The sequence below is a fragment of the Pseudophryne corroboree genome, chromosome 6 (genome assembly GCF_028390025.1).
Source record: "Pseudophryne corroboree isolate aPseCor3 chromosome 6, aPseCor3.hap2, whole genome shotgun sequence".
Taxonomy (NCBI): domain Eukaryota; kingdom Metazoa; phylum Chordata; class Amphibia; order Anura; family Myobatrachidae; genus Pseudophryne; species Pseudophryne corroboree.
Window position 1 is genome coordinate 573,277,412 of NC_086449.1, and position 13,058 is coordinate 573,290,469.

General features: G+C 51.0%; 1 protein-coding gene across 7 annotated transcripts in view; it reads left to right on the forward strand.

Moving 5' to 3' along the window:
- Positions 1-493: 493 nt before the first annotated feature.
- Positions 494-13,058, forward strand: part of APAF1 (apoptotic peptidase activating factor 1) — a 188,583-nt gene continuing 176,018 nt past the window's right edge. Inside the window, exons 1-2 of one of the 7 annotated variants that reach the window (XM_063927851.1) lie at positions 494-721; positions 12,255-12,494. In XM_063927851.1, the coding sequence (XP_063783921.1) occupies positions 12,357-12,494 (138 nt within the window). In that variant the 5' untranslated portion in view covers positions 494-721; positions 12,255-12,356. Of the gene's footprint in view, positions 722-792; positions 970-12,254; positions 12,495-13,058 lie in introns of those variants that run through there. The other 6 variants (XM_063927855.1, XM_063927854.1, XM_063927853.1 and 3 more) reach the window with 6 other exon arrangements.

A 13,058-nucleotide genomic window follows, 5' to 3' on the forward strand; every position in this document is an offset into this window, starting at 1 on the left:
TCCCCTCACATAGCAGCAACAGTGGTGAGCAGTGTGCAGCAGGGGGGGTAACTGTGTATCTGGCACTGTGGGATAATGTATATCTGGCACTGTGGGGTAATATGTATCTGGCAGTGTGGCCATTTGTGTATCTGGCACTGTGGCGGCATATGTGTATCTGCCACTGCACTATTGGGGGCATATGTGTATCCTGACCCATTTTAATTGGCCACACCCCATGTGGCATGTGACCACACCCATTTTTATTTAAATGCACACAGTGCCACTAAGGTGCATATCTACTGGGGCATAACTAATTTTTAAGTTCATAATTTTTGTATGGCCCCTGAAGGATTTTATAAATATCCAAATAGCCCTTGGTAGAAAAAAGGTTCCCCACCCCTGCCTTATGGTATGCCAGAGTTTAGTGCAAACACATTGTGCAACAGATAACACGGGACCAGGGACATGTACAGGCAGGCAGCGCTGAGCTATAGCCACTTCCATGATACAGATCTGCTCCGTCACTCACACTATGTACTGGGCACATGCCAGGAGTCCAGGACTATACATGTGACCTCATATACTATGGGGAACTGACAGGGAGACTGCACCGTACACCGCAGCAGCACTGACCCCAGCCTCCCTGCTCCGCTCTCCGAGCGGCGCTGCACTGCCAGCACACACCCGCACTTCTGCACCGACAGTGCCACACCAACAAAGGCGCCCACAATAGTTGCCGGTAAGTGGTTGCGGGGGATATACATCGTTTGCAGGCAATACAGCAAGCAGCCCCGGTGCGTTTGTCACATCTCCGTACTGTAGGTTGCACACACAGCAGGAAGTGACACCAGCACACACAGCCGCCACTGCTCCAGAGTGAGGGCAGCAGCATAACAGGCCCGGTGCATGCCGGGAAGTGTAGTTCCTGTCTGCTGCCGGTCATTGTGGCAGGAGGATGATCGTGGCGGTAAGGAGCTGTGTCTGCAGGTAGGTTCTGCTGCCGGCTTCGGGTGTGACACTTTCAGGGCCTCTCTCCCTGCAGCTCAGCAGCGCCGACCCCGGGGCAGATAGCACAGGCCGGGTGAGCTGTCAGTGTGTGCGAGCGGCGGAGTGTATTTAAAAATGTATGTTGTGAATGTGAGTCTTCCTATTGCAGGACAGTGTAATAGGGAGGTGTGTGTGTCAGTGTGCACTGTGCAGAGGTGTGTGCTGCTAGTGTGCAGCCCAAAATAATTATTTTATTGTATAAAAGTACAAATTCATTTCCATAATGTAATGTTATATAGCTGTTCATTACATTTTATACCATACACAGAATTGTGAATATAATGTTTGATTGTAACGCTCCTCCTCTGTAATATGTTCTGCGACAGAAAGGTTGCTACCACAAACCATGTAACCTGCCTGTTAGCACAGCATGAATGGAACTTGTATAGAAAGGTGAAAGTGCACACTGAGCGTACTCAGGACGGGATGTATTAAGATACATCGCCGCTTATCGCAGCGATGTTGATCTCATATGTACTAACATATGCGATCAATATCGCAATGCGGTGACGGACCCCCCCCCCCCTGCGATATCTGTGAGGTGGTCTGCGGGGGGTCTCCATCACCTCCCCAGGATCTTCACACTTAATAGACGCCGGGAAGCAGTAGCAGGCTGCCCCCCGGCGCCTCCTCCTCCCCCTGCAGCCAGACGGACCTCCGGCTGCGTTGCTAGGGGGAGGAGGAGACTGCCTTCCGGGACCAGGGCTGCCTGGAGGAAGGTATGCCGGCGGGTTGCGGCGGTCGGCGATAAGAAGCCCATAGGCTTCTATAGGGTATTGCCATCCAGAGATGGCGATACCCTGGACGGCGAAAAACCGGCGGTAGGGTCTTAGTACATTTGAAAGGTTTTACCACATTTTTCCTTTAGTACATCCCACCCTCATACTTCAAACTACATACAGCTCTATACTCATTTATTTCCATGGATGCCGTTTGGGAGCATCAAATGCCTGATTTCCATAATACTATGCATTAGGCCCATTGTCTCCTGCATTGAGTAATGTCATTCCCTCCTTTCTGGTACTCCTACACAGCCGTCACTATGGGGGTGCGGGCGGCACCTGGTTGTCATCCCTTGAGGTGGTGACACCAAAATACCAGCTACAGTATTTCACAGTGACAGGGAGCCGGGTGCTGCACAGTAACAGTCTTGTGCAGCGCCCGGCTTCTGTCACTGGTACCCCTTTCAGACATACTACCTGGGAATTTGATGAACAGAATGGCAGTCTCTTCACTGGCACACTCTGGCACTGGCACACTTCTCTGTACAGCTCTGTATTCCTCTCACGTGTAGCATTTGTCCCTCTCCGGCTGCCGCTGATGATGTCATCTGCAGGCATCAGGCGGCCCTACCTGACCAATTAAAACAGTTTACATGCAGCCAAAGAACAAATTCCCAGGTTGCATCATTCAGCCTTAACACGGGAAGAAAGTCGCGGTAAAAACCCAGGTCAATTGCAGGGCTGGTGCCTTTCCAACATACCAAATTCCTGGGTTGATGCGCGTTTATGTGCAAAATCCCGGGATTTTGGAGGATGTCTGAAAGTGGTATGAGAAGAAGCCAGTAGTTCAAGGGGAGTCTGCGGGGGCAGCCCAGTATCCCCAGAAACGCTGAGCATGCTTCCGGAGTGATGAAAACAGGGGTGGCAAGAAGTGCAGCACAAGCAGGTTGCTCTGACAGTGGTATAAAAAGTATGGGGAGATGGAAGTCTGGTCTCTACAAGACTAGATAATCTATATTGAATACTGCTCCCTACATTGACTGTGGGGGCATTAAGTGGTTATCCTAAATTGTTTCGCACTAAAATGCCTTAAGATTGACTGTTAAGCCCCGTACAGACGGGGTAGATGTGTGCTGAGCGATCTAGCACAGACCGCTCAGCACACATCTCTCCCTCCGCTCAGCACACAGCACGGTGTGTGCTGAGCGAGGGGGGGGGGGGGGGAGAACCGGGGGCGCTCATTACACCCAGCGGTGAAATGAGGGGGGGGGGGGGGTTCATTTAACTAGATTTGGCCAAATCTAGAGGCGCGGGGCCTTTGCTAGGGTGTTCGGTGCCCCACTACAAACTAAATTTGCGCCCTCCCACACTTTACAAAGGGACAGCGCACATAATGCCCCCTATAGCAGTGACGCTTATACACATAATGCTGTCTGTAGTAGTGCCGCTTATACACACAATGAACCCTGTAGTAGTGACGCTTACACACGCAACGCCCCCTGCAGCAGTGACGCTTCTACAAGACTCCCCCCTTTAGTAGTGACGCTTACACACGTAACGCCCCCTGTATCAGTGACGCTTACACACGTAACGCCCCCTGTATCAGTGACGCTTACACACGTAACGCCCCCTGTATCAGTGACGCTTACACACGTAACGCCCCCTGTATCAGTGACGCTTACACACGTAACGCCCCCTGTATCAGTGACGCTTACACACGTAACGCCCCCTGTATCAGTGACGCGTACACACGTAACGCCCCCTGTACCAGTGACGCGTACACACGTAACGCCCCCTGTATCAGTGACGCTTACACACGTAACGCCCCCTGTATCAGTGACGCTTACACACGTAACGCCCCCTGTATCAGTGACGCTTACACACGTAACGCCCCCTGTATCAGTGACGCTTACACACGTAACGCCCCCTGTACCAGTGACGCGTACACACGTAACGCCCCCTGTACCAGTGACGCGTACACACGTAACGCCCCCTGTACCAGTGACGCGTACACACGTAACGCCCCCTGTACCAGTGACGCGTACACACGTAACGCCCCCTGTACCAGTGACGCGTACACACGTAACGCCCCCTGTACCAGTGACGCGTACACACGTAACGCCCCCTGTACCAGTGACGCGTACACACGTAACGCCCCCTGTACCAGTGACGCGTACACACGTAACGCCCCCTGTACCAGTGACGCTTACATGTAACGCCCCCATGTACCAGTGACGCTTACATGTAACGCCCCCTGTACCAGTGACGCGTACACACGTAACGCCCCCTGTACCAGTGACGCGTACACACGTAACGCCTGTTGTACCAGTGACGCGTACACACGTAACGCCCCCTGTACCAGTGACGCGTACACACGTAACGCCCCCTGTACCAGTGACGCATACACACGTAACGCCCCCTGTACCAGTGACGCTTACACACGTAACGCCCCCTGTATCAGTGACGCGTACACACGTAACGCCCCCTGTACCAGTGACGCGTACACACGTAACGCCCCCTGTACCAGTGACGCGTACACACGTAACGCCCCCTGTACCAGTGACGCGTACACACGTAACGCCCCCTGTACCAGTGACGCGTACACACGTAACGCCCCCTGTACCAGTGACGCGTACACACGTAACGCCCCCTGTACCAGTGACGCGTACACACGTAACGCCCCCTGTACCAGTGACGCTTACATGTAACGCCCCCATGTACCAGTGACGCTTACATGTAACGCCCCCTGTACCAGTGACGCGTACACACGTAACGCCCCCTGTACCAGTGACGCGTACACACGTAACGCCTGTTGTACCAGTGACGCGTACACACGTAACGCCCCCTGTACCAGTGACGCGTACACACGTAACGCCCCCTGTACCAGTGACGCGTACACACGTAACGCCCCCTGTACCAGTGACGCGTACACACGTAACGCCCCCTGTACCAGTGACGCGTACACACGTAACGCCCCCTGTACCAGTGACGCGTACACACGTAACGCCCCCTGTACCAGTGACGCTTACATGTAACGCCCCCATGTACCAGTGACGCTTACATGTAACGCCCCCTGTACCAGTGACGCGTACACACGTAACGCCCCCTGTACCAGTGACGCGTACACACGTAACGCCTGTTGTACCAGTGACGCGTACACACGTAACGCCCCCTGTACCAGTGACGCGTACACACGTAACGCCCCCTGTACCAGTGACGCATACACACGTAACGCCCCCTGTACCAGTGACGCTTACACACGTAACGCCCCCTGTATCAGTGACGCGTACACACGTAACGCCCCCTGTACCAGTGACGCGTACACACGTAACGCCCCCTGTATCAGTGACGCTTACACACGTAACGCCCCCTGTATCAGTGACGCTTACACACGTAACGCCCCCTGTATCAGTGACGCTTACACACGTAACGCCCCCTGTATCAGTGACGCGTACACACGTAACGCCCCCTGTACCAGTGACGCGTACACACGTAACGCCCCCTGTACCAGTGACGCGTACACACGTAACGCCCCCTGTACCAGTGACGCGTACACACGTAACGCCCCCTGTACCAGTGACGCGTACACACGTAACGCCCCCTGTACCAGTGACGCGTACACACGTAACGCCCCCTGTACCAGTGACGCGTACACACGTAACGCCCCCTGTACCAGTGACGCGTACACACGTAACGCCCCCTGTACCAGTGACGCGTACACACGTAACGCCCCCTGTACCAGTGACGCTTACATGTAACGCCCCCATGTACCAGTGACGCTTACATGTAACGCCCCCTGTACCAGTGACGCGTACACACGTAACGCCCCCTGTACCAGTGACGCGTACACACGTAACGCCCCCTGTACCAGTGACGCGTACACACGTAACGCCCCCTGTACCAGTGACGCTTACATGTAACGCCCCCATGTACCAGTGACGCTTACATGTAACGCCCCCTGTACCAGTGACGCGTACACACGTAACGCCCCCTGTACCAGTGACGCGTACACACGTAACGCCCCCTGTACCAGTGACGCGTACACACGTAACGCCCCCTGTACCAGTGACGCGTACACACGTAACGCCCCCTGTACCAGTGACGCTTACATGTAACGCCCCCATGTACCAGTGACGCTTACATGTAACGCCCCCTGTACCAGTGACGCGTACACACGTAACGCCCCCTGTACCAGTGACGCGTACACACGTAACGCCTGTTGTACCAGTGACGCGTACACACGTAACGCCCCCTGTACCAGTGACGCGTACACACGTAACGCCCCCTGTACCAGTGACGCATACACACGTAACGCCCCCTGTACCAGTGACGCTTACACACGTAACGCCCCCTGTATCAGTGACGCGTACACACGTAACGCCCCCTGTACCAGTGACGCGTACACACGTAACGCCCCCTGTATCAGTGACGCTTACACACGTAACGCCCCCTGTATCAGTGACGCTTACACACGTAACGCCCCCTGTATCAGTGACGCTTACACACGTAACGCCCCCTGTATCAGTGACGCGTACACACGTAACGCCCCCTGTACCAGTGACGCGTACACACGTAACGCCCCCTGTACCAGTGACGCGTACACACGTAACGCCCCCTGTACCAGTGACGCGTACACACGTAACGCCCCCTGTACCAGTGACGCGTACACACGTAACGCCCCCTGTACCAGTGACGCGTACACACGTAACGCCCCCTGTACCAGTGACGCGTACACACGTAACGCCCCCTGTACCAGTGACGCGTACACACGTAACGCCCCCTGTACCAGTGACGCGTACACACGTAACGCCCCCTGTACCAGTGACGCGTACACACGTAACGCCCCCTGTACCAGTGACGCTTACATGTAACGCCCCCATGTACCAGTGACGCTTACATGTAACGCCCCCTGTACCAGTGACGCGTACACACGTAACGCCCCCTGTACCAGTGACGCGTACACACGTAACGCCCCCTGTACCAGTGACGCGTACACACGTAACGCCCCCTGTACCAGTGACGCATACACACGTAACGCCCCCTGTACCAGTGACGCGTACACACGTAACGCCCCCTGTACCAGTGACGCATACACACGTAACGCCCCCTGTACCAGTGACGCGTACACACGTAACGCCCCCTGTACCAGTGACGCGTACACACGTAACGCCCCCTGTACCAGTGACGCTCTCGCACGTACCGCCCGCTGTACCAGTGACGCTCTCGCACGTACCGCCCGCTGTACCAGTGACGCTCTCGCACGTACCGCCCGCTGTACCAGTGACGCTCTCGCACGTACCGCCCGCTGTACCAGTGACGCTCTCGCACGTACCGCCCGCTGTACCAGTGACGCTCTCGCACGTACCGCCCGCTGTACCAGTGACGCTCTCGCACGTAACGCCTGCTGTACCAGTGACACTCTCACACGTGACACTCTCACATGTAGCGCCTCCCTGTAGCAGTGGCGCTCTCACACGTAACGCCCCCTGTAGCAGTGGCGCTCTCACACGTAACGCCCCCTGTAGCAGTGGCGCTCTCACACATAACGCACGCTGTAGCAGTGACGCTTACACACGTAACGCCACCTATGACAGTGCCGCTCTCACACGTAACGCCACCTGTAGCAGTGACGCTTAGACACATTGTGCCACACAGTCACACATACACACACACATACTGTACATACATTACACACATACAGAGTCACACATACGTACACACACACACACACACACACTTAGAGAAATCTGCAGGCCGGAGATGTAGCAGCTCATCCTCCTGTGTAGCAGGGTGCTGCAGCCTGTTCCCGTGCAGCTCCACCCCCTTTTAGGTCCCTTGCGGCCACTGCACTGTCACATGGGAGGGGAGGCGAGAGGAGGCTTCATGCTGCCCTACAGTACTTTAAGCAGCAGCTGTACCTCTGAGTCTCTGGAAGCCTGGTCCACTACATGTAGTTATGCCCTATTAAGCTCCGCCCCCTCTTTGTGTGAGGTTCCGCCCCCTTTTCTGACTAACACTGTCAAGTGGGAGAGGACTGGAGGCTTGCCTTGAAGCTGCTGGCACCGCTGCCTGTCACACAGTGTGAAAGGGGCAGCAGGGGAACAGGCGCAGTGGCAGCACAGGGATGCAGAGCAGGGAGAGCGCCTCTCCGGTCTGGCGCCTACCTGCACTGCATCCCTTTGCTGAGCGGATAGCGCTGGGCCTGACCACGCGTCGCTATGGGCATACACACGGAGAGATCCGTGCTTACTTTCTAAGTGATCTAGTCAGATTGCTTAGAATTTAAGCACAGATCTCTCTGTGTGCATGCCCCTTTAGACCTGGGATGTAAAGTCTGGATCACCTCTTTTCTCCTTTCCTAGGTCTCTCTTGTGTTTAGAAACATGCCATTAATGGTGATTTAGGTTCCAGCAGTATTTTCATGTCATGACGTTGTTTGGTTTGTTATAAGAATATGCTTTAACCACTTAACTGACGATTTATTTTCACCAAAAACGCTCAGAAATTGTCTGGGTTTTTATCTTCCTTTATTTGCTAAAGTTGAAAAAATATTTGTTATGATATATTTAAATGTTTTATTAAAAAAAATGTATACTTCGAGGCTGTTTTGCATCCCGCACAACCCCCGTCCCCCATGTCCATAGGCCCCCATTATATAATTACTTAATTAACCCCCCCCCCCCCCCCTTTGATTCCCCCCGCCAGTCGTTGTCCAGTGTAATTTTGCTGTTATCCCCCCCAATTAGCATTATTCTCCCAAATGCAGAGCGCAGTGGAGCAAGTCACGGAAGACTGTAGGTCAGTCCCGTACTCATGACTTTTCTGGTGGCTCCTACTCTCTGCAGCCACCAGGTATTTACAGTGGGAGCAAGGCTGGCTTCCCTGGAAGCTGGATTGGGGATCAGTACGTAATCCCGGTGGACGGGATCCCGGCGGTCGAAATACCGACGCCGGTATCCCGACCACACAATCCCGACAGGGGTGGCGAGCGGAACGCAGCCCCTTGCGGGCTCGCTTCGCTCGCCACGCTCGGCACACTATTATATTCTCCCTCTATGGGTGTCCACGGAGGGAGAATATGTCGGGATTGTGGCGGTCGGGATTCCGGCGTCGGTATTTCGACCGCCGGGATCCCGTCCAGCGGGATGTTGACCGCATCCCCTGGATTGTCTGAGACAGTGCCAAGGAGGCAATAGGACAAGTCACTGACTGGGCCAGCAGCAAGGAGGTGCGTGTAAAGGTGAATGTAGTGGTTGTGGATGGCTGCGTGATCAAGCTCAAGCAGCTATTACTCAAACACTTGTATAGAGCACATGAGGTGCACCTATAAGATATGGGGCTAGTGATTATTTTCATGAATGTATTGTTTGATAGTAGGGTGGTGAGGATTCATGATTAAGGTGGCAAGCTGCAGGAAACCTGGTGGTGGTTTTAAAGCGTTACCATGGGGACATTCCTTTAAGTTGTGATGAAAGCACACTAAATTGTGCACACTTGTGGAGGGATCCTTTGTGCAAAGCCAGGGGAAGGTGGGTGAATACCTCCAAGTGGAGGCAGCTTTTACCTCTTTCTCTGTTTACATCCAAAAAATTTGCTACAGTGTTAGGTGCTACTCCATCTTCCATATCCAAATAGAAATACATACTCATGTGGATACTTAAAGTAATATTATTTTAGGCATCCAGAGGCGTTTGTTTTCCTGTTGGTATGTAGAACACATATCCCTGTAGAAATTATTTTTGTGTATTTTAATTTTAATTTTATAAGGTCATAGCCTCCTAGATTCAGCTGTGTGCAGTATATTTGTAAATTTATTGTAAGATTTTTCTTTTTTTAATTATTAAAATTTCCCGTTGCCATTTGAAGTTATAATATTTCTCTTTGTCTGTTAATATATAGGGGTATATTCAGTAAGAGTCAGATCCTTTCCGACATGCAGTTGTCGGAATGGATCCGACAACCCCTATTCAATGGACCGTGCCAAGGAGTCAATGGGACAAGTCCGACTGACGGATTTGGCCGTACACAGGGTCCTGTCCTTCCGCTGCTGTCAGCTGCTGCGGATGTGCTGAAAGCAGCGGCTAGGGATGCAGATGGCGGCGAGCGGGACGGCAGCGGGGGGAGCAGAGATCGGCGGCCGGCGGGAGGAGCTGGCTGCAGGGGGATATGTCTGCGGTGGCAGGGGGAGCAGCTGCAGGGAGAGAGTTGCAGGCACCTCTCTCCCTGCAGCGCCTCCACTCGCTGCTCCCCGGCCAGGCACCTCTCTCCCTGCAGCGCCGCCGCCGCAGTCATGTCCACCTGCAGCCAGCTCCACCCGCCGGCCGTTGATCTCAGCTCCCCCAGCCGCCCGCAGCACTACTTGTCTCCTCACCTCAATCTGACTTGTTTTCAGGTCGGATTGAGTTTGTCGGAAAAGGGGCCAAAACCAGTCGGATTTGGCCCCATTTCTGATAGAAGCAGGTGACCGCCGAGCCACGTGTCTTCCGATAAGTCAGACTTGTCGGAAAAAATCAGCCCCTATTGAATAGGTCAGAACCCCTTCCGACCTATTTCTGTCGGAAGCTGCCGTCTTGTCGGAAAGACGTCAGCTTCCGACAGTTATTGAATACACCCCATAGTCTTGTGACTGTGCCTGTCCCCAATTGTAAAGCAACGACAAGTATTCTGCCACTATGTAAACAATTATTAATGATGCATTATGAATTTGTCATGAATTAACTACCTATACAAAAGAATATTCAATACTGCTATAATTTAGTGTGAGAAATGGACAAGCACTAGATGTACCGGTATATTTAAAAGCCTATTATTAAAAGATGTCACATACCAAAAGAAATATGGGGCCAAGGGGGTCATTCCGAGTTGTTCGCTCGCTAGCAGATTTTAGCAGCATTGCACACGCTAGGCCGCCGCCCTCTGGGAGTGTATCTTAGCTTAGCAGAATAGCGAACGAAAGATGAGCTGAATTGCAAATAGAAAATTCTTAGCAGTTTCTGAGTAGCTCGAGACTATAGGGCCCTACACACTGGCCGATTTTTTGAAAGATATGAGCGATCTCGTTCATAAATGAACGAGAACTCGTTCATATCTTTCAGTGTGGAGACTCCAGCGATGAACGATGCGCGTCCCCGCGCTCGTTCATCGCTGGTCTCCCGTCGGCTGTGCATGCAGGCCAATATGGACGATCTCGTCCATATTTGCTTGCACTTCAATGCAGCCGCGTGACGGGGGGAGTGAAGAAACTTCACTCCCCCCGTCACTGCCCCCCCGCCGCCGGGTCGCTCGTCGGCCGTATCCGCCGTCGGGCAGCTCGGCGGCGGGTCGGCCAGTGAGTAGGGCCCTTTACTCCTACACTGCGATCAGCTCAGCCCGTTTCGTTCCTGGTTTGACGTCACAAACACGCCCTGCATTCGGCCAGCCACTCCCCCGTTATTCCAGACACTCCCACGTTTTATCCTGGCACGCCTGCGTTTTTCCGCACACTCCCAGAAAACGGTCAGTTTGCGCCCAGAAACACCCACTTCCTGTCAATCACACTCCGATCACTTCAACGATGAAAAGTCTTCGTTCGGACATGAGTAAATCTATTAAGTTTTGTGCTAAAATACTTAGCGCATGCGCACTGCGTACGATGTGCATGCGCATTTTTGCCTTAATCGTTCCGTTGCGAAAATCGGCAACGAGCGAACAACTCGGAATGAACCCCTAAATGTAATAGAGCAAGAGTTTCAGAAAGGTGAGAGATTTGGTAATGTTTTTCAGGTTTTTTTTTAAGTGGCAATCATTTACACTGCAAAACCAGGTTGATCTTGCTGTGTAAATGATTGTCACTTTAAAAAAAAACTGCAAAACCTCACCAAATCTCGCACTTTTTGAAACTCTCAGTTAAATTTGGCCCAAAATTGCTGAAATGTGAAGTTTCAAGTAAACATAATGCTGAATAAGATATGAGTAACCAATCGCATATTTGCTTGCACTGATTAAGATGCACTAGGGATTAAAAAGCTAATTTCTTATTGGTTATTCTGGATTTACTCAGTGCTTTTCTTTTCTACTAAAAAAAGTTACCATATTCACGGACATCTACAAGATGACCCAAGATCTAGAAATGATTCCAGGCTCTTCGAAAACTTATTATGTTATTAATCTGTAAAATAATTCCACCATTTTTCCCTATTTCTGGAATAAGTTATTTGAATTAAAATGTATATCACATAAACGGTGCTGGTAGTAAGTACCATCAGAAAAAGCACATACCTTGCAGCAGTATAAGTAAAAAAAAAAAAACCTCATTGTGTATACTGTATAAGAACGTATAGAAAGTTTGTTGATTGTCACCCAAACTTCTTTTACTGAATTGGTAAAATTAATAGAAAGTGCCCATTAGTAATACTCATTTGCTTACATTATATTTACCATAAATACAATGTGTTTTATTTTAGTCAGTAACTGTATATTTATTTTTTTACTCAGATTCAATGCATATATTTTGATTTTGCACAGGTGACATATTCTTGTGCTGTTCTTCAATTTGCATCTGAGATCTTGCACTTGATTTTAAGTTGTTTGCATATTACATAGAAGCGACTGAAAGTAAATGACACAATGGATGAAAGGGCCCGAAGCCTACTGCTTCAGAACCGACAAGCATTGGTCAAAGATATCAGGACTTCCTACATCATGGACCATATGATAAATGATGAAGTAATTACCCCACAAGAAGAAGACACAGTTAAAAATAAGGTATATTATCTACCAGCGTTTGCCTGCGGCTTCGCTCGCATAGATGTCTATTATTGCTCAGCGGAACTAATTTTACATAGACAGTAGTGCCATCTAATATTGTGATGTATATTTTATATTGTAGAAATTGATCACAAAATGACTTTGTAAACAATATTTGCAGTTTTTCCTTCAGGGATCAGCACAAAAATATATACTTGGTGTGCTATCTACTGGATTAACGTGTACTGCAACTTCATGAGTCAAGATAAACTGCCTGATTTGTGATTAATATATAGTTGGATTTGCCTGCAAAATAGATAAAAAATAAATAAATATATATATATATACACATATATATACAAAACAATATTCTTATCTTGCGCCCAAGCAGGAGCAGCACTATAGGTGAGATCTCTGTTGACAAATCTCAAAAACACATAAAATAAAACACAGTTCCCAAGTGCGCTATAGTGGTTGAATGTTTTTTCATCGATTCTTCCAATCAAATAAACTTAACCTGGGGTCCTGAAACAGATACCCCTCACCAGAGAATCACCCAAACAAAAGGCCCAAAGGCCAATT